This window comes from Oncorhynchus gorbuscha, linkage group LG24, assembly GCF_021184085.1.
Source record: "Oncorhynchus gorbuscha isolate QuinsamMale2020 ecotype Even-year linkage group LG24, OgorEven_v1.0, whole genome shotgun sequence".
Lineage (NCBI taxonomy): Eukaryota > Metazoa > Chordata > Actinopteri > Salmoniformes > Salmonidae > Oncorhynchus > Oncorhynchus gorbuscha.
In genome coordinates, this window is record NC_060196.1 from 41,830,934 (window position 1) to 41,856,886 (window position 25,953).

Consider the following 25,953-nt stretch of genomic DNA (forward strand, 5'->3'; position numbering starts at 1 on the left):
CAAGGCAAAGGGTGGCGATTTGAAGAATCTCTTTAAAAAAAAAACACTTTTTGGGTTACTACATGATTCCAAATGTGTTATTTCATAGTTTTGATGTTTTCACTATTATTACAATGTAGAAAATAGTACAAATAAAGAAAAATCATTAAATGAGCAGGTGATTAAAAACTTTTGACTGGTACTATATATATCCATTGATTCTTGAAGAATATAACTTATAAATAAATGCCTCATGAATTTAGTCACACTCCATGAAAACCCCAAATATAAGATTGTATATCTCCAATGTTTGTAAACATCATAACTGTAAACAAACACTGTATAACCTCATAACATGGTTAAAACAATACTTTTGATATCATGGATGGTCCGTCCTTGCATCCATAGCTCTGTCTATTCATCTGAGAGTGGTTTCATTTTTACAGACCCATCCCTCAGCTTTTAACCAAAACAGAGGCGTGGCAACCATTTTGTTATTGTTTCTTCTGTGGATTTAAACAGCTGCATATTAACATGATATCAAAGTGTCACCATCAAAAAGGTAAACAATAGGCCAACAGCAAATTCAGCATACAGCATTTATTTTTCACATGTAAATAGCACTTTTCAGTGGTGCTTAAAGCATGGCATTCTATGAGGACAGCATTTATTAATGAGCCCAATCAGTCCTCCATGACAACAAAATCATAAACAACAGAGTAAAGCTGGCTAATAAGTCCTCTGTTTTGGGGTTATGCTCAGGGAGAACAATTTGGCCAATCCATACTTCCATATTTCCAGGTCCTATTCTTGAAGATCAAGGGGTATAACATTTATTGGAATGACTGGAATCTGATAGACCTTGGTTTTTAATATAAAGATATAATTTAACCCATAAAGTCAAATGTAATATCCCTATATGGCCAGCTATGTAAACTTTAACATTGATTTATCCTGCAGTAGATGTCGTTCAAGTGGTAACATACCCTTTTTGTCTTCTTTTAATGCCTCATAAAGGGAAAGTAATCTACAAGTAATTGAATGTAATCAGATTACGTTGCTGAGTTTGGGTAATCCAAAAGTTATGTGACTGATTATAATTTTGGACAGGTAAGTAGTTACTGTAACAGATTACATTTAGAAAGTAACCTACCCAACCCTACTGTTAGTATGCCTGTTGTTTACGAAGCAATGCCAAATAACATTTTAATTGATTCACCAACAGCCCAATAACATTTAGTGTGATTGGGTTGCAAAATCAACACAGAACAGTACCCTCAAACACAAATGTACCACAACACCTGATGTCCCACTAATGCTGACATCACCCTACTTTCTGACTTGACTGGAATTGAAGGAAATTGAACCCCACCCTGAGACATATAGGCCTGCAAAGGGGAGATCTATAGGGGAGTGGGGAAAACGACCGTATGTATCGGCTGATAGGATGACATTGGCTAAAAAGCCCAGCCCACTTTCACGCTCTCCTCTTCCGTCCACATCTATCGCTCTCACTCCAGTCCACAGCATTATCCATTCCAACAAGGTAGAGCGGCCAAAGCCAACCCACGTCTGGCCGGTCGTTCCGTTCCGCTACTGCTATATGTGTGTGAGCGCAGCGAGCTAACGAGGATTGTGTGAGTCCTCGCCAAGGATTAGTGGAGTTGGTTTGTCCTCAGTAGATAGTGTCGCGGCAGCTGCAGTTACATCAAAGGCTTTAGCTCGCTCTTCCAGGTCACATCAACGCGAACGGTGCTGGATAGTAACCGTTTGATATCCCTCTCTACTGTAATAGCTGCTGCAGATTCGCCTTTTCGTCGCAAAGGCTACATTTTTCCGAACGGACTTATAAATGGTAAGTCGACGTGTTGGCTATATTAAAATAGAGAAGCTGGTGTTCTATGTGTTAACTATATTCGTTTCTAACATACATAATAGTGTATAGGCTTATTTCAAAGCAGCTATCTATTTATTCGGTGCGCTTTGTAGCCTTTTGGATAATAGCAGAGATATTAAGCAGCCATTGCAACTAGGAATGCAGTCAATAGCCACAACACAGTCAGTCCACTAGGCTACTATTGAATATGATTATTTTTTACATTCAGTGGCAGATTTATTAGACTGCAAATCGATTAGACAGCAGTTCATCAGTGTATTCATGGGCTTGTGTGTTTTTTCAGTCGGACCTCATCGGAATGATGCACTGAAGAAAGACTAGGCTACATGCAAGCGTCTGTCCAGAGGCTGCAGTATAGCTGAGCGATTGCGGCACACTGTTGACGTTTTTTTTACGGTTCCACAGTCTAACGTCAGTGGTTGTCTGTAAAGGGAGAATCGTGAATTTCGATCGCCCTGCGCTCGGCGAAAACATAATGGCCACTCTTCTGCGGAAAATCGGTCTGATTCGTCTTCACGACCGGGACACAGAGGACCCCAAGCATCACCAGGGCTCACTAAAGGGGACCAAGGGGAACACGAAGAGCACTAAGCAGCACTGTCAGACCACCAACGAGACGAACAACATCCTCAGCACCCCCGAGATCAAAGCGAAGAAGCTGGACCAGCACAACAGCAATGACAAACCGTCCGTAAAGGATAAGCAACAGGGCAAGGACGCCAATGAGAAACAGCAGATGGGAGGCGGAGGAGGAGGTGGGATCGGGGTTGGAAAATCAGCGACCAGTGCCTCAATACCACCACTAGCCCCTCACCGGCAGCACTGCACCCAAGTCCGGACGAGGAGACTTATGAAGGAACTCCAGGAGATCCGGCGGTTGGGAGACAACTTTATAACGGTCGAGCTGGTCGACGACAATCTATTTGACTGGAACGTCAAGCTCCACCAGGTGGACAAAGACTCGGCGCTGTGGCAGGACATGAAAGAAACAAACACCGAGTTCATTCTGCTGAATGTCTCTTTCCCCGACAATTTCCCCTTCTCTCCGCCATTCATGCGGGTGCTCACCCCCCGGTTGGAAAACGGGTACGTTCTGGACGGTGGAGCGATATGTATGGAGTTGTTAACCCCCCGCGGATGGTCCAGCGCCTACACAGTGGAAGCCGTGATGAGACAATTTGCGGCAAGTCTGGTAAAAGGACAGGTGAGGATATTTGTTTTATTAATGCATTCTTCCCGTGTGTGTTTTGAAACATTAGACCCTGCAGACGCTGAATATTTAGTGTTGAATGTTCATACCTGACACTCATGCAACATGCATAATGTTAATTTAGTGAACCCATACCTCATAAAACCTGTCAATACGAAGTAGTTGCAGCTAGGTCACCCATGATTACAAGTCAGTATTCGACGTCCATCCATGTCTGAGCACTGTTACTTTCAAGTAGGTTTCTCTTTTTCTACTGCATTGTGGACACGGATGTGCAAAAAAACCTGCCTCTGATTCCAAAGGTTGCAAGATGGAATCCAGTAATAGAAAGTTGTTTTTGATATTTTTGTTTGAACCCTATCCCAAACGTCAGCCTGTACTTTAGGACTGCGGATTTAATGTACTTTAGGACTGCGGAGTTAATGTACTTTAGGACTGCGGAGTTAATGTACTTTAGGATTGCGGAGTTAATGTACTTTAGGATTGCGGAGTTAATGTACTTTAGGATTGCGGAGTTAATGTACTTTAGGATTGCGGAGGTAATGTACTTTAGGATTGCGGAGTTAATGTACTTTAGGATTGCGGAGGTAATGTACTTTAGGATTGCGGAGTTAATGTACTTTAGGATTGCGGAGTTAATGTACTTTAGGATTGCGGAGGTAATGTACTTTAGGACTGCGGAGGTAATGTACTTTAGGATTGCGGAGTTAATGTACTTTAGGATTGCGGAGTTAATGTACTTTAGGATTGCGGAGTTAATGTACTTTAGGATTGCGGAGGTAATGTACTTTAGGATTGCGGAGTTAATGTACTTTAGGATTGCGGAGTTAATGTACTTTAGGACTGCGGAGGTAATGTACTTTAGGATTGCGGAGTTAATGTACTTTAGGATTGCGGAGTTAATGTACTTTAGGATTGCGGAGTTAATGTACTTTAGGATTGCGGAGGTAATGTACTTTAGGATTGCGGAGTTAATGTACTTTAGGATTGCGGAGTTAATGTACTTTAGGACTGCGGAGGTAATGTACTTTAGGATTGCGGAGTTAATGTACTTTAGGATTGCGGAGTTAATGTACTTTAGGATTGCGGAGTTAATGTACTTTAGGATTGCGGAGTTAATGTACTTTAGGATTGCGGAGTTAATGTACTTTAGGATTGCGGAGTTAATGTACTTTAGGATTGCGGAGTTAAAGCCTTAACTTAACTTTAATTCTTTGAAATTCGATCTTTGCAACAATTTCGAAATTTGATGCTTGAGAAACTTGGATGAACGTCTAATTCTGTCATGAGACTGTGAGAGTTAGTTGCAGCTTGCCATTGCCATATCTGCCAAACTGAGCAGAATCAGAATGGTGTTTTACTGTGATACAGATCTCATTTAGTGAGACCTAAATCTCTCCCCGAGCTCTGAAAGGGAGAAAGAGAGAGGCAGGAATCCATCTCCCCATCTTAGAAGTGATTAATCTTTAGCTGTGACATTACAGCCGCCATTTCGCTGCTGTGCTCTGAATGTTCTCTATTCTGTGTGAGATGTATATTCCTCCTCCTATCTCCTCATTGGAATGCATCATCTTTTATCACCTCCAGAAATCCTCACCATTAAGGGGGGAAAAAATGTCTACCATAGAAATGACAAGGTCACTCCAGATCATCTAATTATTGGCCAGATATAGAATACATGTGCATGGGGTTTCATTTCCTCAAGCCTACAGGAATGATTTGAAATCATATATGTAAAAAATGTACTAAAAAATGTAATTAAACTACTGCAGGTAGCCTATGAAGTCATTGGAATCACATTGACCAAGCATCATCCAGTCAGTCAGTAGCTTGTCTCTCCTCTGTGCTCTCGCCTGTCCTGTCCTCTTTGACAGAGACAGACTGAGCAGAACTTATGTAAAAGACGCTGCAACATTCTCACCCCCTCTGTCATCAAATATGATCATTTCCCTGTCATTTATCATGTTTGTTGACCTGATCCTATTCAATCAGTACGCTGATGCATGAAATACACCACATGAACAAGTAGAGCATTTCATGCATTAGAACGTTATTGCTTGTCATTCCTTGAATTACATTTTCTAGCTGCTTTGACTGACGGTTCGGGTTTGCCCGTCACATGTGACGTCATTGTTATGACAGCGTTATGACAGGAGGGATTTATGTAAGCATGTCACCAGATTTCCCTCCAGTGACCTAAGAGTGGTAGTTTTTCCCTTTTCCCTTTGATGATGTAACGGAATTTCAGTTGACATTGGGTCATGCAGGTGTTATTATAGGTCTATTAAATGTATGAATTATTAGAGAGGAAGAAATATATGCTTAGTCTAATGGATAATGTAAAACAAAGGTATGTGTGGTGGTTCTGTTTTCAATATTATGCATTGATATCGTGTATATCACTTCAAATAATTCAGGTACATTGACACATAATATGTGGTCACAATCGTAAATATATGGGCAATGTAAGGAAAACCACCCAAAAGGATCCATAGCAAAGACATCAATAATATAGATTGGTGATGTACACGTCGTCTCAAGTATTTCATTTACACTTAATACATTTATAATGTATTACGAGCCAATTAGATCTTAATGATGCATTGTGAGCAGAAGCAGCTGTGAACGTAGTGGTTCTCATCTCCATCCCACTGGTTGAGGCCTTAAAATTGCACACACGCACGCACGCACGCACGCACGCACGCACGCACGCACGCACGCACGCACGCACGCACGCACGCACGCACGCACGCACGCACGCACACACACACACACACACACACACACACACACACACACACACACACACACACACACACACACACACACACACAGAGTACACCATTTTATTTTATTTTTCAGTATCAGTCAAGACAGAACATCACAAGGTTCTAGAAATGACTCATGAGAGTGAAGACCTTTTGTCATTATCTGGATTAGTCGGTTGGTTTTTCCATCTTATCTCTCTGATTACACTCTGATGGGGAGATAGTAAGAGAGAGAGAGAGAGAGAGAGAGAGAGAGAGAGAGAGAGAGAGAGAGAGAGAGAGAGAGAGAGAGAGAGAGAGAGAGAGAGAGAGAGAGAGAGAGAGAGAGGGAGAAAAGAGAGAGAGAGGGAGAGAGAGAGAGTGAGAGAGAGAGAGAATGAGAGAGAGAGAGAAGCTCTGCAGTCAGTATACACTAATTAACTTCCCAGTGCCTTCCTCCTCCAGTTTGCTAATGAAAACAATATTGATTAATTATGCAAGTGTGTGCGTGTGCATGCGCATGTGTCTTTGATGGTGCATCTCTGTATGTGTGTTTCCTGATTTCCCATGTGATTGGTTTGCCACATCCTGAATGTGAAACTAACACAAAGGAATTCCTCCTCTAGTGCCACTAGTACTGCTACTCTGTGGTTCCCTGTGGTGGTTCTGCTTGTGATAGAAATGATCACCTCCAATAACAACCATCTCCTGAATGGGACGATGATGTAATTACTGAGTTGAAAGACAATAGATTCCTATGGTTTCCCCATGGATGTGTACCAGACCCCAGGGTAGCAGAAGAAGACTAGGTTTTCAGATTGAAGACCAATTAAAAAGGTGCTGGTTCTTTAATTTGACAGTACCAGAGTTCATATCTTAGAGTGAATATTCTATAAGTGGCACTCAAGCTGTAGAACATGCGAGCTGCACCGCTCCAATTGAAGCACTGAATGTTTTTTAGAAGTTGTTTGACCGTGGGTGATTATCAGCATTATCAAATCAAATACATTTTCATTTGTCTGCGCCGAATACGACAGGTGTAGTAGGACCTTACAGTGAAATGCTTACTTACAAGCCCTTAACCAAAAATGCAATTTTAAGAAAAGACCCCCAAAAAGTAAGAGATAAGAATAACAAATAATTAAACAGCAGTAAATAATAATAGCGGGGCTATATACAGGGGGTACCGGTGTCAAGGTAATTGAGGTCATATGTACATGTAGGTAAAGTGACACTGCTTAGATAATAACAGAGAGTAGTAGCAGCGTACAAGAGGGGCATTGCAAATAGTCTGGGTGGCCATTTGACTAGATGTTCAGGAGTCTTATGGCTTGGGGGTAGAAACTGTTTAGAAGCCTCTTGGACCTTGACTTGGTGCTCCAGTACCTCTTGCCGTGCAGTAGAAGAGAGAACAGTCTATGATTAGTGTGGCTGGAGTCTTTGACTATTTTTATGGCCTTCCTCTGACACCGCCAGGTATAGAGGTCCTGGATGGCAGGAAGCTTGGCCCCGGTGATGTACTGTGCAGTACGCACTACCCTCTGTAGTAGAGGTCGATCGATCATGATTTTTCAACACCTATACTGATTATTGGAGGACCAAAAAAAAGCCGATAGCGGTTAATCGGGCCGATTTTTATAAATATATAAATATTTGAAATAATGAAGAAAGTAAAAGTGCAAAATGTGCTATGTAAAAAAAACTAACGTTTAAGTTCGTTGCTCAGAACATGAGAACATATGAAAGCTGGTGGTTCCTTTTAACATGAGTCTTCAATATTCCCAGTTAAGAAGTTTTAGGTTGTTGTTATTATAGAAATTATAGGACTATTTCTCTCTATACAATGTGTATTTCATATACCTTTGACTATTGGATGTTCTTGTAGGCACTTTAGTATTGCCAGGCAAATCTTATGAGTTCATAGGCTTGAAGTCATAAACAGAGCTGTGCTTCAAGCATTGCTAAGAGCTGCTGGCAAATGCAGGAAAGTGGTGTTTGAATGAATGCTTACGAGCCTGCTGCTGCCTACCACCGCTCAGTCAGACTGCTCTATCAAATATCAAATCATAGACTTAATTATAATATAGTAAACGCACAGAAATACAAGCCTTAAGTAATTAATATGGTCAGATCTGGAAACGATCATTTCGAAAACAAAACGTTTATTCTTTCAGTGATATACGGAACCTTTACATATGTATTCGAACGGGTGGCAACCCTAAGTCTATAAATTGCTGTTACATTGCACAACCTTCAATGTTATGTCCTAATTATGTACAATTCTGGCAAATTAATTCCGGTCTTTGTTAGGAAGAAATGGTCTTCTCACAGTTCGCAACGAGCCAGGTGGCCAAAACTGCTGCATATACCCTGACTCTGCTTGCACAGAACGCAAGAGAAGTGACACAATTTCAAGCTAGTTAAACTAGTTAAGCTAGTTAAACTAGTAATATCATCAACCATGTGTAGTTAACTAGTGATTATGTTAAGATTGATTGTTTTTTATAAGATAAGTTTAATGCTAACTCACAACTACCATGGCTCCTTGCTGCACTCGCATAACAGGTGGTCAGCCTGCCACGCATTCTTTTCGTGGATTGCAATGTAATCGGCCATAATCGGCATACAAAAATGTAGATTACCGATTGTTATGAAAACTTGAAATTGGCCCTTGCGATAGGAGGCCGAGCTGTTGCCATACCAGGCAGTGATGCAACCAGTCAGGATGCTCTTGATGGGGCAGCTGTAAAACCTTTTGAGGATCTGAGGACCCATGCCAAATCTTTCCAGTCTCCTAAGGGAGACTGTCGTGCCCTCTTAACGACTGGCATGGTGTGCTTGGACCATGTTAGTTTGTTGGTGATGTGGACGCCAAGGAACTTGAAGCTCTCAACCTGCTTCACTACAGCCCTGTCGATGAGAATGGGGGTGTGCTCGGTCCTCCTTTTCCTGTAGTCCACAATCATCTTCTTTGTCTTGATCACATTGAGGGAGAGGTTGTTGTCCTGGCACCACACAGTCAGGTCTGTGACCTCCTTCCTATAGGCTGTCTCATCGTTGTCGGTGATCAGGCCTACCACTGTTGTGTCATCAGCAAACTTAATGATGGTGTTGGAGTTGTGCCTGCCAGTACAGTCATGAGTGAACAGGGAGTACAGGAGGGGACTGAGGACGCACCCCTGAGGGGCCCCTGTGTTGAAGATCAGTGTGAGGATGTGTTGTTACCTACCCTTACCACCTGGGGGCGGCCTGTCAGGAAGTCCAGGATCCAGTTGCAGAGGGAGGTGTTTAGTCTCAGGGTCCTTAGCTTAGTGATGAGCTTTGAGGGCACTATGGTGTTGAACGCTGAGATGTAGTCAATGAATAGCATTCTCAAATAGGTGTTCCTTTTGTCCAGGTGTGAAAGGGCAATGTGGAGTGCAATAGAGATTTCTTCAGCTGTGGATTTTTTATTTTTTTATTTTTTATTTCATCTTTATTTAACCAGGTAGGCTAGTTGAGAACAAGTTGTCATTTACAACTGGGGCGGCAGGGTAGCCTAGTGGTTAGAGCATTGGACTGGTAACCGAAAGGTTGTAAGTTCAAATCCCTGAGCTGACAAGGTACAAAATCTGTCGTTCTGCCCTTGAACAGGCAGTTAACCCACTGTTCCTAGGCCGTCATTGAAAATAAGAACTTGTTCTTAACTGACTTGCCTAGTAAAATAAAGGTAAAAAAAAAAAAAAAACTGCGACCTGGCCAAGTTAAAGCAGTGCGACAGAAACAACAACACAGAGTTACACATAAACAAATGTACAGTCAACAGAATAGAAAAATGTACAGTGTGTGCAAATGTAGAAGAGTAGGGAGGTAAGGCAATAAATAGGCCATGGAGGCGAAATTAGCATTAACACTGGAGTGATAGATGTGCAGATTATGATGTGCAAGTAGAGAATAGAGATACTGGGGTGCAAAAGAGCAAGAGGATGAGTAATAATATGAAGATGAGGTAGTTGGGTGTGCTATTTACAGATGGGCTGTGTACAGGTACAGTGATCTGTGAGCTGCTCTGACAGCTGAAGCTTAAAGTTAGAGAGAGAGAGATATGACTCCAGCTTCTGTGATTTTTGCAATTCATTCCAGTCATTGGCAGCAGAGAACTGGAAGGAAATGTGGCCAAAGTAAGTGTTGGCTTTGGGGGTGACCTGTGAAATATACCTGCTGGAGCTTGTGCTATGGGTGGGTGTTGCAATGGTGACCAGTAAGCTGAGATAAGGCGGGGCTTTACTTAGCATAGACTTATAGATGACCTGGAGCCAGTGGGTTTGGCGAGGAATATGTAGTGAGGGCCAGCAAATGAGAGCATACAGGTCGCAGTGGTGGGTAGTGTATGGGGCTTTGGTGTCAAAATGGATGACACTGTGATAGACTACATCCAGTTTGCTGAGTAGAGTGTTGGAGTCTATTTTGTAAATGACATCACCGAAGTCAAGAATCGGTAGGATGGTCAGTTTTACGAGGGTATGTTTGGCAGCATGAGTGATGGAGGCTTTGTTGCGAAATATGAAGCTGAGTCTAGATTTAATTTTGGATTGGAAATGCTTAATGTGAGTCTAGAAGGAGAGTTTACAGTCTAACCAGACACCTAGGTATTTGTAGTTGTCCACATATTCTAAGTCAGAACTGTCCAGAGTAGAGATGCTAGACGGGCGGGCAGGTGTGGGCAGCAATCGGTTGAAGAGCATGCACTTAGTTGTACTTGCATTTAAAATCAGTTGGAAGGAGTGTTGTATGGCATTGAAGCTCATTTGGAGGTTTGTTAGCACAGTGTCCAAAGAAGGGCCAGGGGTATACAGAATGGTGTTGTCTGCGTAGAGGTGGATCAGAGAATCATCAGCAGCAAGAGCGAAATCATTGCTATATACAGATCTGTTGGTGCAGTATGCAAATTGAAGTAAGTCTAGGGTTTCTGGGATAATGATCTTGATGTGAGCCATGACCAGCCTTTCAAAGCATTTCATGGCTACAGACGTGAGTGCTACGGGTCGGTAGTCATTTAGGCAGGTTACCTTAGTGTTCTTGGGCACAGGGACTATGGTGGTCTGCTTGAAACATGTTGGTATTACAGATTCAGGCAGGGAGAGGTTGAAAATGTCAGTGAAGACACTTGCCAGTTAGTCAGCGCATGCTCGGAGTACACGTTATCACACGTTATCACAGCTATTTAGGTCAGTGGTCATGACGGCCATGAACATCACCACATCCAGAGAGAACCTTTGTTGAATAAAGACCAAATTCACTCTCAAATGTTTTGCTTTTTTACACTTCATCTTTTACCAGGAAGAGATTATTAAAAGTCTAGAACCCCTACACCCTTTATATTCAGTACCAGTCAAAAGTTTGGACACACCCACTCATTCCAAGTTTTTTATTTTTTTTAAACTATTTTCTACATTGTAGAATAATAGTCAAGACATCAAAACTATTAAATTACACATACGGAATCATGTAGTAACCAAAAAATTGTTAATCAAATCAAAATATATTTTAGATTCAAAGTTGCCACCTTGCTTGAAGAGAGCTTTGCACGCTCTTGGCATTATCTCACCAAGCTTCATGAGGTAGTCACCTGGAATGCATTTAAATTCACAGGTGTGCCTTGTTAAATTTGTGGAATTTCTTTCCTTCTTAATGCATTTGAGCCAATCATTTGTATTGTGACAATGTAGGGGTAGTATACAGAATATAGCCCTATTTGGTAAAAGACCAAGTCCATATTATGGCAAGAGCGGCTCAAATAAGCAAAGAGAAACAACAGTCCATCATTACTTTAAGATATGAAGGTCAGTCAATTTCAAGTGCAGTCGCAACAACCATCAAGCGCTATGATGAAACTGTCTCTCATGAGGACCGCCACAGGAAAGGAAGACCCAGACTTAGCACTGCTGCAGACGATAAATTAATTAGAGTTAACTGTACTCCAGATTGCAGCGCAAATAAATGTTTCACAGAGTTCAAGTAACAGACACATCTCAACATCAAGTTTTCAGAGGAGACCGCGCGACTCAGGCCTTCATGGTCGATTTGTTGCAAAGAAACCACTACTAAAGGACACCAATAATATGAAGAAACATTCTTGGGCCAAGAAACAATGAAGCATGGAGCATGGAGGAGGTGTTATAGTGTGGGTGTGCTTTGCTGTTGACACTGTCTGTGATTTATTTAGAATTCAAGGCACACTTAACCAGCATGGCTACCACAGCATTTGGCTGTGATACGCCATTACATTTACATTTACATTTAAGTCATTTAGCAGACGCTCTTATCCAGAGCGACTTACAAATTGGTGCATTCACCTTATGACATCCAGTAGAACAGTCACTTTACAATAGTGCATCTAAATCTTAAAGGGGGGGTGAGAAGGATTACTTATCCTATCCTAGGTATTCCTTAAAGAGGTGGGGTTTCAGGTGTCTCCGGAAGGTGGTGATTGACTCCGCTGTCCTGGCGTCGTGAGGGAGTTTGTTCCACCATTGGGGGGCCAGAGCAGCGAACAGTTTTGACTGGGCTGAGCGGGAACTGTACTTCCTCAGTGGTAGGGAGGCGAGCAGGCCAGAGGTGGATGAACGCAGTGCCCTTGTTTGGGTGTAGGGCCTGATCAGAGCCTGGAGGTACTGAGGTGCCATACCATCTGGTTTGCGCTTAGTGGGCCTATCATTTGTTTTTCAACAGGAAAATGACCAAACATACCTCCAGACTGTGTAAGGGCTATTGACCAAGATGGAGAGTGATGGTGTGCTGTATCAGATGACCTGGCCTCCAGAATCCCCCGACGTCAACCCAATTGAGATGGTTTGGGATGAGTTGGACCGCAGACTGAAGGAAAAGCAGCCAACAAGTGCTCAGCATATGTGGGAACTCCTTCAAGACTGTTGGAAAAGCATTCCAGGTGAAGCTGGTTGAGATAATGCTGTTTTGGTTACTACATAATTCCATATGTGTTATTTCATAGTTTTGATGTCTTCACTATTATTCTACAATGTAGATAAGTCAAAATAAAGAAAAAACATTGAATGAGTAGGTGTGTCCAAACTTTTGACTGGTGCTATATCTACTTGCGTGTTACACACAGTCAGACATCACTAAACCCACAACTATTTGCATATTACACATGCATTTCCACAGTCAACAAGTATTCAGTGATGTGTTGACAATATCCCCAGCTCTCCAGTACCATAGCATGTTTCTCTAGCTTGATCCGATTCTCTGGCACATGCAGCTAGGTGTTACGCAATAATCCCAAGCCCAAAGCCTCTTACCAAGATACACTGGGGCCCTGATCGGAGTGCCCGCCGCCCAGCCCATTGATCTCCATTCACAAGATTACCCATCAACCACTTCACTTCACACAACGTACTAGTGTGTGTCCCTGTGGATGTGAGCAAGCAAGGAAGGGAAGGCTTAAGTGAACTAGATTAACAATGATAGACAACTGTATTGTACAGCCTCAAGCACACTCTGGATGTAACACACACACAAACACAAACACACCTTTCTCTCTCTCTCTCTCTCTCTCTCTCTCTCTCTCTCTCTCTCTCTCTCTCTCTCTCTCTCTCTCTCTCTCTCTCTCCCTCTCTTCCCCATCTCTCTTGCTCCTTCTTTCTCTTCCTCTCTCCCTCTCTCCCTCCATCTCTCACCCTCTCTCTCTGTCTCTCTCTCTTTCTATCTCTCTCTCGCTCTCTCTGTTATTTCAGTCTTGTTAAGCGTCAGTCAGCCCGGACATGCCTGGGGCTGGAACAAGTTATTTCAGTCCCTATTTTGTCCACACGCACACACACACACGCACGCACACACACACATAGAAAGGAAGGAAATACCAATTGCACAGGGCAGACGGGACGGAAATAATCGTCACACAGCCAAGGGGAAGGAAATAATCGCTGTGCAGTGGCGAGGGGGACAGACATAATCGTCACACGTTAATGGAGTGTGCTGGCCGGTGGAGTGATATTGTTGATTGATGTAATGTAAACAATGCGGTAGTCAGTCTCTACATTGCTCTCTTCCAGGCAATGTTGATTAGGGGAAATAAGGCTTAGCTCTCAAATGGCTGTGATATCCAGTTTAATTAAATCAGTGCAAGACAATTCAGGAAATTGTTTTGAATGTCATTTGTTAATTGTTTAATTGGTCATAATTGATGAGGTTGATGAATTTAGCTGTGCATGCGTGTGTGTATTGAAATTGTTCTAATAATGGTTGTGTTTTAAACCAGTGGCCACTGGCCAGTCGTCCTCTGGTATTAACCACCAAGGTAATGACTCTTCTCGATCGCCCTGGCAACCTCTCTCCATGGCAAAGATGGCCACAAACCTTGTCGGGCTGTAACCAATGATGTATATAAACCCTGGATTTTTTTATGCTATGCATTAGCCATTGAGAGGCTTTGAAGCCACCATATTTGCACTCCCTAGTAGGAGCAGTCCTACATAGGAATTAATGGAATGCTATAGTATTTCAATTTAATGTTTCAAGTATTTTTTGTTGTAGTGGGGGCAGTAACAATAGTAATCTCCAAAAACTATACTTTAAGGGTAATGATTTTATATAATAAAAAAAAATGTTTGACTCATATAATATAATTTAAAAGTCTGCATTAAGGTGTCTATAATAAAATACATTTGTCAAAAACGAATGTAGACATTAATAAAAGCATTTCTATAGCTTTCAAAATATTTTTTTTACTACGGTGGGGGAGTGCCGAGATGAAGGCACAGTGGCTTCAAAACTGTGCCCCCTGCCAGTTATCTAGTGGATATATAAATCAGTGGTTGTAACAGAGTCAACTGGCACATTATTAAAACACAGACATGATTATACCAAGGTAACGATTAGTTAGGCAAGCTAAACAGTCTCGCCCAGTTGGGCTGTCACCTCTCTGGAATGGGTCCGGGTTTTCAGGAATTCAATGAGTTATTGATAAGAGGCTTTGTCTGTCTCGAAGTCATAAGTCTTCATTTGATTATTTTGCCTGGTAAAATAGCAAGACATTTCTCTCACTTTTCAACTCATTTTAGTGGTTTTGAGAAAGGGTGGCCATTACTGCTGACACAGTGTCTTTATTGAGCATCTCAATTAGAGATGCACGATATTTAGGTGAACATATCGGAAGTCTAGTTTAACACTGATGTGCAAAACCGATGTCAAAGCTGATGTCCATACCTATATAACATAGGTACATGACGCCATGACGCCATGTAAAATTTTGCGCTGTACGTGCAACACAGAATTCCCAATTTAGCCCACAATATCTGCTGTGTGGGTCAAGCAGTCAACAAGTCAAGCAGTCATTTGAAAAAGTAACAAAATTTCAGCAAGACAACTCAAAGGTGAAATCCATTAAAGCCAAGATAATGGAATTCAAAACCCATTGGAGGTTAAGGTTAGAGAGAAGGGACCTTTCTCCTGTCTCACAGAGGAGACACACAGACATTAAGGCTGTATCTCAATAGTCAGAGTAGTAGTAGGCCTACTCTCTCCTCACCTCCTTCTCAAAACCCATTGGAGGTTAAGGTTAGAGAGAAGGGACCTTTCTCCTGTCTCACAGAGGAGAGACACAGACATTAAGGCTGTATCTCAATAGTCAGAGTAGTAGTAGGCCTACTCTCTCCTCATCTCCTTCTCAAAACCCATTGGAGGTTAAGGTTAGAGAGAAGGGACCTTTCTCCTGTCTCACAGAGGAGACACACAGACATTAAGGCTGTATCTCAATAGTCAGAGTAGTAGCAGGCCTACTCTCTCCTCACCTCCTTCTCAAAACCCATTGGAGGTTAAGGTTAGAGAGAAGGGACCTTTGGCTTTCTTATCCAATGGGTTTGAGAAAGAGGCAAGGAGAGAGGGGACGTGAGGAGTATGCAATTGAGATTCTCCCATAGACTATTGAGATTAGTGATGCACGGATATGAAATTTTTGGCCGATACCGATATCCAATATTTTGATTGACAAAAAAAAACAATACCGATACCGATAACCGATATTGACCATTTTTGCAGCCTTTTGAACATTCTAGAACAGTTAAATAGTTAACACACACACATGGACGCAGCGGTCTAAGACACTGCATCTCAGTGCAAGAGGCGTCACTATAGTCCCTGTTTCGAATCCAGGCTGTATCATATCCAGCCGTAATTGGGAGTTCCATTGGGCGGTGCACAGTTGGCCCAGCATCGTCTGGATTTGGCTGGGTTAGGCCGTCATTGTAAATAAGAATTTGTTGTTAACTGATTTGCCTAGTTAAATAAAGGTTACACACACACATAGACACAGACTGAACAAAAAGTTATTTTGTTGGCATTTACGTATGTCCCCATTACCATTAAAACATAATCAAAACATATTTCTTTCACTTACTATTTAACACTATTTTATGTGTCAAATAAGTTTGTTTACCAATCAGGACCTGGATATGACTGCACGTCACATAATTATATAACGCATTCATACATTTTATATGTAGTTATTACACATTGATTACATTATCAATCGTATTTCATATGTCACAATGACTCATCTTAGTTCCAAGATGGCGTAGCAGTAAGTCGTCCTGTCGTGTCGTGTCCCTTGTATATATCGTTTCTTTTTCGTTTTTACATATTTTTCTTCGCATATCTCTTTAAAAACATTTTGCTAAACCTAAGCTTCCAAATACTCTCCTGCAACCCGCCTCACCCAATGTAGCTACTTTTCCTAAAGTATTTATATTTACTTCGGAACCGGAACCCCTCAACTGAAGCTAGCCAGCTAACCACCAGCTATGCTACCACCATAGCATACTCCTGGGCTACAATACCCGGGCCCACGACCGGTCTATCGATGTCACCGCATGAAGAGGAATAAACAGACTCACCCCATCGCGACGTCCCCCAAAGGCTAACTCTCTAGCCCTTGCTATCTCCTTGCTTGCTAATTCGGCCTGCTAACTGCTAGCTTGTTTAGCTCCAGTCCGCTAACTGCTACCTTGTTTAGCCCTGGCCTACGAACTGTTAGCTTGTTAGCACAGGCCTGCTAACCGTCTGAATCGCCACGTCCCAAACACTCACTGGACCCATATTTACTTTCTATCTGTTTTAGATTTTTAATTTGTTTATACCTTCCGGAAACCTGCCTCACCCAATGTGATACGGAATCACTATTATTTTAAATTTTTAGAACACACTCAAGAACCTCCAGAAGCTAACCAGCTAACTAGCTACAAGCTATTTAGTCATTGTTAGTTTTTTAAAACCTGGATAACACTCGCCAGTCCAGCTTCCCTGCCCCATCCACCGCTGCCCCCTGGACACTGATCTCTTGGCTACATAGCTGATGCACGCTGGACTGTCCATTAATCACAGTACTCCATTCTGCTTGTTTGTTTTATCTGTCGGCCCCGTTGCCTAGTCAACGCCATTTTACCTGCTGTTGTTGTGCTAGCTGATTAGCTGTTGTTGTCTCACCTACTGTTTTAGCTAGCTTTCCCAATTCAACACCTGTGATTACTGTATGCCTCGCTGTATGTCTCTCTCAAATGTCAATATGCCTTGTATACTGTTGTTCAGGTTAGTTATCATTGTTTTAGTTCACAATGGAGCCCCTAGTTCCACTCTTCATACCCCTGATACCTCCTTTGTCCCACCTCCCACACATGCGGTGACCTCACCCATTACAACCAGCATGTCCAGAGATACAACCTCTTTCATCATCACCCAGTGCCTGGGCTTACCTCCGCTGTACCCGCACCCCACCATACCCCTGTCTGCGCATTATGCCCTGAATATATTCTACCATGCCCAGAAACCTGCTCCTCTTATTCTCTGTCCCCAACGCTCTAGGCGACCAGTTTTGATAGCCTTTAGCCGCACCCTCATACTACTCCTTCTCCCAGGCCCTGCATGTCCCCAGGCACCCTCATTTGTTGACTTCTGTGATCGAAAAAGCCTTGGTTTCATGCATGTCAACATCAGAAGCCTCCTCCCTGCTTTAGCACACTCCGCTAACCCTGATGTCCTTGCCGTGTCTGAATCCTGGCTCAGGAAGGCCACCAAAAATTCAGAGATTTCCATACCCAACTATAACATCTTCCGTCAAGATAGAACTGCCAAAGGGGGAGGAGTTGTAGTCTACTGCAGAGATAGCCTGCAAAGTAATGTCATACTTTCCAGGTCCATACCCAAACAGTTCGAACTACTCATTTTGAAAATTACTCTCTCCAGAAATAAGTCTCTCACTGTTGCCGCCTGCTACCGACCCCCCTCAGCTCCCAGCTGTGCCCTGGACACCATTTATGAATTGATCGCCCCCCCATCTAGCTTCAGAGTTTGTTCTGTTAGGTGACCTAAACTGGGATATGCTTAACACCCCGGCAGTCCTACAATCTAAGCTAGATGCCCTCAATCTCACACAAATCATCAAGGAACCCACCAGGTACAACCCTAACTCTGTAAACAAGGGCACCCTCATAGACGTCATGCTGACCAACTGGCCCTCCAAATATACCTCCGCTGTCTTCAACCAGGATCTCAATGATCACTGCCTCATTGCCTGTATCCGCTACGGAGCCGCAGTCAAACGACCACCCCTCATCACTGTCAAACGCTCCCTAAAACACTTCTGTGAGCAGGCCTTTCTAATTGACCTGGCCCGGGTATCCTGGAAGGACATTGACCTCATCCCTTCAGTTGAGGATGCCTGGTCATTCTTTAAAAGTAACTTCCTCACCATTTTAGATAAGCATGCTCCGTTCAAAAATGCAGAACTAAGAACAGATACAGCCCTTGGTTCACTCCAGACCTGACTGCCCTCGACCAGCACAAAAACATCCTGTGGCAGACTGCAATAGCATGGAATAGTTCCCGCAATATGCAACTGTTCAGGGAAGTCAGGAACCAATACACGCAGTCAGTCAGAAAAGCTAAGGCCAGCTTCTTCAGGCAGAAGTTTGCATCCTGTAGCTCCAACTCCAAAAAGTTCTGGGACACTGTGAAGTCCATGGAGAACAAGAGCACCACCTCCCAGCTGCCCACTGCACTGAGGCTAGGGAACACGGTCACCACCGATAAATCCATGATTATCGAAAACTTCAACAAGCATTTCTCAACGGCTGGCCATGCCTTCCGCCTGGCTACTCCTACCTCGGCCAACAGCTCCGGCCCCCCCGCAGCTCCTCGCCCAAGCCTCTCCAGGTTCTCCTTTACCCAAATCCAGATAGCAGATGTTCTGAAAGAGCTGCAAAACCTGGACCCGTATAAATCAGCTGGGCTTGACAATCTGGACCCTCTATTTCTGAAACTATCCACCGCCATTGTCGCAACCCCTATTACCAGCCTGTTCAACCTCTCTTTCATATTGTCTGAGATCCCCAAGGATTGGAAAGCTGCCGCAGTCATCCCCCTCTTCAAAGGGGGAGACACCCTGGACCCAAACTGTTACAGACCTATATCCATCCTGCCCTGCCTATCTAAGGTCTTCGAAAGCCAAGTCAACAAACAGGTCACTGACCATCTCGAATCCCACCGGCGCCGACTGAGATGGCCGCCTCGCTTCGCGTTCCTAGGAAACTATGCAGTTTTTGTTTTTTTACGTGTTATTTCTTACATTAGTACCCCAGGTCATCTTAGGTTTCATTACATACAGTCGAGAAGAACTACTGAATATAAGATCAGCGTCAACTCACCATCAGTACGACCAAGAATATGTTTTCCGCGACGCGGATCCTGTGTTCTGCCTTACAAACAGGACAACGGAATGGATCGCATGCAGCGACCCAATGAAACGACTCCGAAAAAGAGGGAAACGCGGCGGTGTTCTGGTCAGACTCCGAAAAGGGCACATCGCGCACCACTTCCCAGTATTCTTCTTGCCAATGTCCAGTCTCTCGACAACAAGGTTGATGAAATCCGAGCAAGAGTGGCATTCCAGAGGGATATCAGAGACTGCAACGTTCTCTGCTTTACGGAGACATGGCTTACTGGGAAAACGCTATCCAGGGCGGTACAGCCAACGGGTTTCTCCACGCATCGCGCCGACAGAAACAAACATCTCTCTGGTAAGAAGAGTGGAGGGGGCGTATGCCTCATGACTAACGGGACATGGTGTGATGAAGGAAACATACAGGAACTCAAATCCTTCTGTTCACCTGATTTAGAATTCCTCACAATCAAATGTAGACCGCATTATCTTCCAAGAGAATTCTCTTCGATTATAATCACAGCCGTATATATCCCCCCCAAGCAGACACATCGATGGCTCTGAACGAACTTTATTTAACTCTTTGCAAACTGGAAAACATTTATCCGGAGGCTGCATTCATTGTAGCTGGGGATTTTAACAAAGCCAATCTGAAAACAAGACTCCCTAAATTTTATCAGCATATCGATTGCGCAACCAGGGGTGGTAAAACCTTGGATCACTGTTACTCTAACTTCCGCGACGCATATAAGGCCCTGCCCCGCCCCCTTTCGGAAAAGCTGACCACGACTCCATTTTGCTGATCCCTGCCTACAGGCAGAAATTAAAACAAGAGGCTCCCACGCTGAGGTCTGTCCAACGCTGGTCAGACCAAGCTGACTCTACACTCCAAGACTGCTTCCATCACGTGGACTGGGACATGTTTCGTATTGCGTCAGATGGGAATATTGACGAATACGCTGATTCGGTGTGCGAGTTCATTAGAACGTGCGTCGAAGATGTCGTTCCCATAGCAACGATAAAAACATTCCCTAACCAGAAACCGTGGATTGATGGCAGCATTCGCGTGAAACTGAAAGCGCGAACCACTGCTTTTAATCAGGGCAAGGTGTCTGGCAACATGACTGAATACAAACAGTGCAGCTATTCCCTCCGTAAGGCTATCAAACAAGCTAAGCGTCAGTACAGAGACAAAGTGGAATCTCAATTCAATGGCTCAGACACAAGAGGCATGTGGCAGGGTCTACAGTCAATCACGGACTACAAGAAGGAACCCAGCCCAGTCACGGACCAGGATGTCTTGCTCCCAGGCAGACTAAATAACTTTTTGCCCGCTTTGAGGACAATACAGTGCCACTGACACGGCCTGCAACGGAAACATGCAGTCTCTCCTTCACTGCAGCCGAGGTGATTAAGACATTTAAACGTGTTAACCCTCGCAAGGCTGCAGGCCCAGACGGCATCCCCAGCCGCGCCCTCCGAGCATGCGCAGACCAGCTGGCCGGTGTGTTTACGGACATATTCAATCAATCCCTATACCAGTCTGCTGTTCCCACATGCTTCAAGAGGGCCACCATTGTTCCTGTTCCCAAGAAAGCTAAGGTAACTGAGCTAAACGACTACCGCCCGTAGCACTCACTTCCGTCATCATGAAGTGCTTTGAGAGACTAGTCAAGGACCATATCACCTCCACCCTACCTGACACCCTAGACCCACTCCAATTTGCTTACCGCCCAAATAGGTCCACAGACGATGCAATCTCAACCACACTGCACACTGCCCTAACCCACCTGGACAAGAGGAATACCTATGTGAGAATGCTGTTCATCGACTACAGCTCGGCATTCAACACCATAGTACCCTCCAAGCTCGTCATCAAGCTCGAGACCCTGGGTCTCGACCCCGCCCTGTGCAACTGGGTACTGGACTTCCTGACGGGCCGCCCCCAGGTGGTGAGGGTAGGCAACAACATCTCCTCCCCGCTGATCCTCAACACGGGGGCCCCACAAGGGTGCGTTCTGAGCCCTCTCCTGTACTCCCTGTTCACCCACGACTGCGTGGCCACGCACGCCTCCAACTCAATCATCATGTTTGCGGACGACACAACAGTGGTAGGCTTGATTACCAACAACGACGAGACGGCCTACAGGGAGGAGGTGAGGGCCCTTGGAGTGTGGTGTCAGGAAAATAACCTCACACTCAACGTCAACAAAACTAAGGAGATGATTGTGGACTTCAGGAAACAGCAGAGGGAACACCCCCTATCCACATCGATGGAACAGTAGTGGAGAGGGTAGCTAGTTTTAAGTTCCTCGGCATACACATCACAGACAAACTGAATTGGTCCACTCACACTGACAGCGTCGTGAAGAAGGCGCAGCAGCGCCTATTCAACCTCAGGAGGCTGAAGAAATTCGGCTTGTCACCAAAAGCACTCACAAACTTCTACAGATGCACAATCGAGAGCATCCTGGCGGGCTGTATCACCGCCTGGTACGGCAACTGCTCCGCCCTCAACCGTAAGGCTCTCCAGAGGGTAGTGAGGACTGCACAACGCATCACCGGGGGCAAACTACCTGCCCTCCAGGACACCTACACCACCCGTTGTTACAGGAAGGCCATAAAGATCATCAAGGACATCAACCACCCGAACCACTGCCTGTTCACCCCGCTATCATCCAGAAGGCGAGGTCAGTACAGGTGCATCAAAGCTGGGACCGAGAGACTGAAAAACAGCTTCTATCTCAAGGCCATCAGACTGTTAAATAGCCACCACTAACATTGAGTGGCTGCTGCCAACACACTGTCATTGACACTGACCCAACTCCAGCCATTTTAATAATGGGAATTGATGGGAAATGATGTAAATATATCACTAGCCACTTTAAACAATGCTACCTTATATAATGTTACTTACCCTACATTATTCATCTCATATACATATGTATATACTGTACTCTACAACATCGACTGCATCCTTATGTAACACATGTATCACTAGCCACTTTAACTATGCCACTTTGTTTACTTTGTCTACACACTCATCTCATATGTATATACTGTACTCGATACCATCTACTGTATGCTGCTCTGTACCATCACTCATTCATATATCCTTATGTACATGTTCCTTATCCCCTTACACTGTGTATAAGACTGTAGTTTTGGAATTGTTAGTTAGATTACTTGTTGGTTATCACTGCATTGTCGGAACTAGAAGCACAAGCATTTCGCTACACTCGCATTAACATCTGCTAACCATGTGTATGTGACAAATAAAATTTGATTTGATTTGATTTGATTTGATTTGACCTTCTCCGCTGTGCAATCTGGTTTCCGAGCCGGTCACGGGTGCACCTCAGCCACACTCAAGGTACTAAACGATATCATAACCGCCATCGATAAAAGACAGTACTGTGCAGCCGTCTTCATCGACCTTGCCAAGGCTTTCGACTCTGTCAATCACCATTTTCTTATCGGCAGACTCAGTAGCCTCGGTTTTTCGGATGACTGCCTTGCCTGGTTCACCAATTACTTTGCAGACAGAGTTCAGTGTGTCAAATCAGAGGGCATGCTGTCCGGTCCTCTGGCAGTCTCTATGGGGGTGCCACAGGGTTCAATTCTCGGGCTGACTCTTTTCTCTGTATATATCAATGATATTGCTCTTGCTGCGGGCGATTCCCTGATCCACCTCTACGCAGACAACACCATTCTATATACTTCCGGCCCGTCATTGGATACTGTGCTATCTAACCTCCAAACGAGCTTCAATGCCATACAACACTCCTTCCGTGGCCTCCAACTGCTCTTAAACGCTAGTAAAACCAAATGCATGCTTTTCAACCGATCGCTGCCTGCACCCGCATGCCCGACTAGCATCACCACCCTGGATGGTTCCGTCCTTGAATATGTGGACATCTATAAGTACTTAGGTGTCTGGCTAGACTGCAAACTCTCCTTCCAGACTCATATCAAACATATCCAATCGAAAATCAAATCAAGAGTCAGCTTTCTATTCCGCAACAAAGCCTCCTTCACTCACACCGCCAAGCTTACCCTAGTAAAACTGACTATCCTACCGATCCTCGACTTCGGCGATGTCATCTACAAAATGGCTTCCAACACTACTCAGCAAACTGGATGCAGTTTATCACAGTGCCATCCGTTTTGTCACTAAAACACCTTATACCACCCACCACTGCGACTTGTATGCTCTAGTCGGCTGGCCCTCGCTACATATTCGTCGCCAGACCCACTGGCTCCAGGTCATCTACAAGTCCATGCTAAGTAAAGCTCCGCCTTATCTCAGTTCACTGGTCACAATGGCAACACCCATCCGTAGCACGCGCTCCAGCAGGTGTATCTCACTGATCATCCCTAAAGCCAACATCTCATTTGGCCGCCTTTCATTCCAGTACTCTGCTGCCTGTGACTGGAACGAATTGCAAAAATCGCTGAAGTTGGAGACTTTTATCTCCCTCACCAACTTCAAACATCAGCTATCTGAGCAGCTAAACGATCGCTGCAGCTGTACGTAGTCTATTGGTAAATAGCCCACCCATTTTCACCTACCTCATCCCCATACTGTTTTTATTTATTTACTTTTCTGCTCTTTTGCACACCAATATCTCTACCTGTACATGACCATCTGATCATTTATCACTCCAGTGTTAATCTGCAAAATTGTAATTTATTCATCTACCTCCTCATGCCTTTTGCACACATTGTATATAGACTCCCCTTTTTTTCTACTGTGTTATTGACTTGTTAATTGTTTACTCCATGTGTAACTCTGTGTTGTCTGTTCACACTGCTATGCTTCATCTTGGCCAGGTCGCAGTTGCAAATGAGAACTTGTTCTCAACTAGCCTACCTGGTTAAATAAATGTGAAATAAAAATAAATGCTAATTGCTAATAAGTCTGTTTTCAGGCTGGTAGTATTGGTGACAGCTAGGTACCAAGCTAAAGTTAGCTACCCCAGAAGTTGCGGTTGAACAAATTATGCTTTATTACCAACGCGGTATTGTAAACATATCGCTGGTGGCCGGTGTTTGCTTGTTTGCAGACTTTTTTGTACATCTTTGACAGTTTCTCCTGTCTCTCCTCTGTGAGACAGGAGAAAGGTCCCAACTTCTGAGCTGATGATCCTCCTGTTCTTATTATGTTCCTGTTCTAGTCTGTCTTAGTCACTGAGTCTCATTAACCAGCGCATTTAGACATGGAAACTGTGTTCCTAATCACCTGACCACTCAGCATTATGACCCCATCCTACTCATCCCCAGAATCTTTAAGACACAAAATGTCCGACCAGACACACAAGCCTGCCATTTGACACAAAATGGCGGAATCTGAAACAGAGTCTCAATTGACACCCTGTTCCACACGTAGTGCACTACTTTTGACCAGACAAAGAATGGTTCTGAAATTGCATCCTAAGATAATGCACAATATAAGGAATAGGGTGCTATTTCAGATGCTTTTACGCTATTGCTACTTTCGGTTCATCATATATGTATAGTCACTTTAACTTTAACCATATCTACATGTACATACTACCTCAATAAGCCTGACTAACTGGTAGCCTCGCTACTTTTATAGCCTTGCTACTGTATATAGCCAGTCTTTTTACTGTTGTTTAATTTCTTTACCTACCTATTGTTCACCTAATACCTTTTTTGCACTATTTGTTAGAGCCTGTAGGTAAGCATTTCACTGTAAGGTCTACACCTGTTGTATTCGGCGCACTTGACAAATAAACTTGGATTTGATTTGCAGATAGCATCAGCATCGTGCACAACATTTGACCAGAGCCTTACTGAGATTTGGTTGATCCCTTTGACACAAAATGACCGTACAGACACACTAACCGCTCGTTTAATACATTACCCTTTAATGTGGTTTGAGTGTGACCAATGGAAACTGATTTACTGCGGTGGTGGCAAGGAGCCATTCTGGCCTGTGTTCTCACTCTCTCTCTCTCTCTCTCTCTCTCTCTCTCTCTCTCTCTCTCTCTCTCTCTCTCTCTCTCTCTCTCTCTGTCTCTCTCTCGCTTTTTCTCTCTCGCTTTCTCTATCTCTTTCCCTCTCTCCCTCCCTCTCTTTCTCTCTTACTCTTGCTCTGTGTCTCTCTTCCTCCCCCTCCCTCTATCTCTATCTCTATCTCTCTCACTTTCTCTGTGTGTGTGTGTGTGTGTGTGTGTGTGTGTGTGTGTGTGTGTGTGTGTGTGTGTGTGTGTGTGTGTGTGTGTGTGTGTGTGTGTGTGTGTGTGTGTGTGTGTGTGTGTGTGTGTGTGTGTGTGTGTGTGTGTGTGTGTGTGTGTGTGTGTGTGTGTGTGTGTGTGTGTGTGTGTGAGTTGACTCTTCAAAGCATTATGCTCCAGAGGTGAATCATAAATTAGATGATGTCATTTAAGAC

At 43.9% G+C, this 25,953-nt stretch overlaps 1 protein-coding gene across 1 annotated transcript in view; it reads left to right on the forward strand.

The window, feature by feature from the left end:
* The first annotated feature begins 1,443 nt into the window (after positions 1-1,443).
* The window catches only part of LOC124012881 (ubiquitin-conjugating enzyme E2Q-like protein 1), a 28,033-nt gene continuing 3,523 nt past the window's right edge, over positions 1,444-25,953 (forward strand). The window contains exons 1-2 of the mRNA XM_046326899.1: positions 1,444-1,834; positions 2,160-3,080. Of these exons, the coding sequence (XP_046182855.1) occupies positions 2,352-3,080 (729 nt within the window). The 5' untranslated portion in view covers positions 1,444-1,834; positions 2,160-2,351. The remainder of the gene's footprint in view (positions 1,835-2,159; positions 3,081-25,953) is intronic.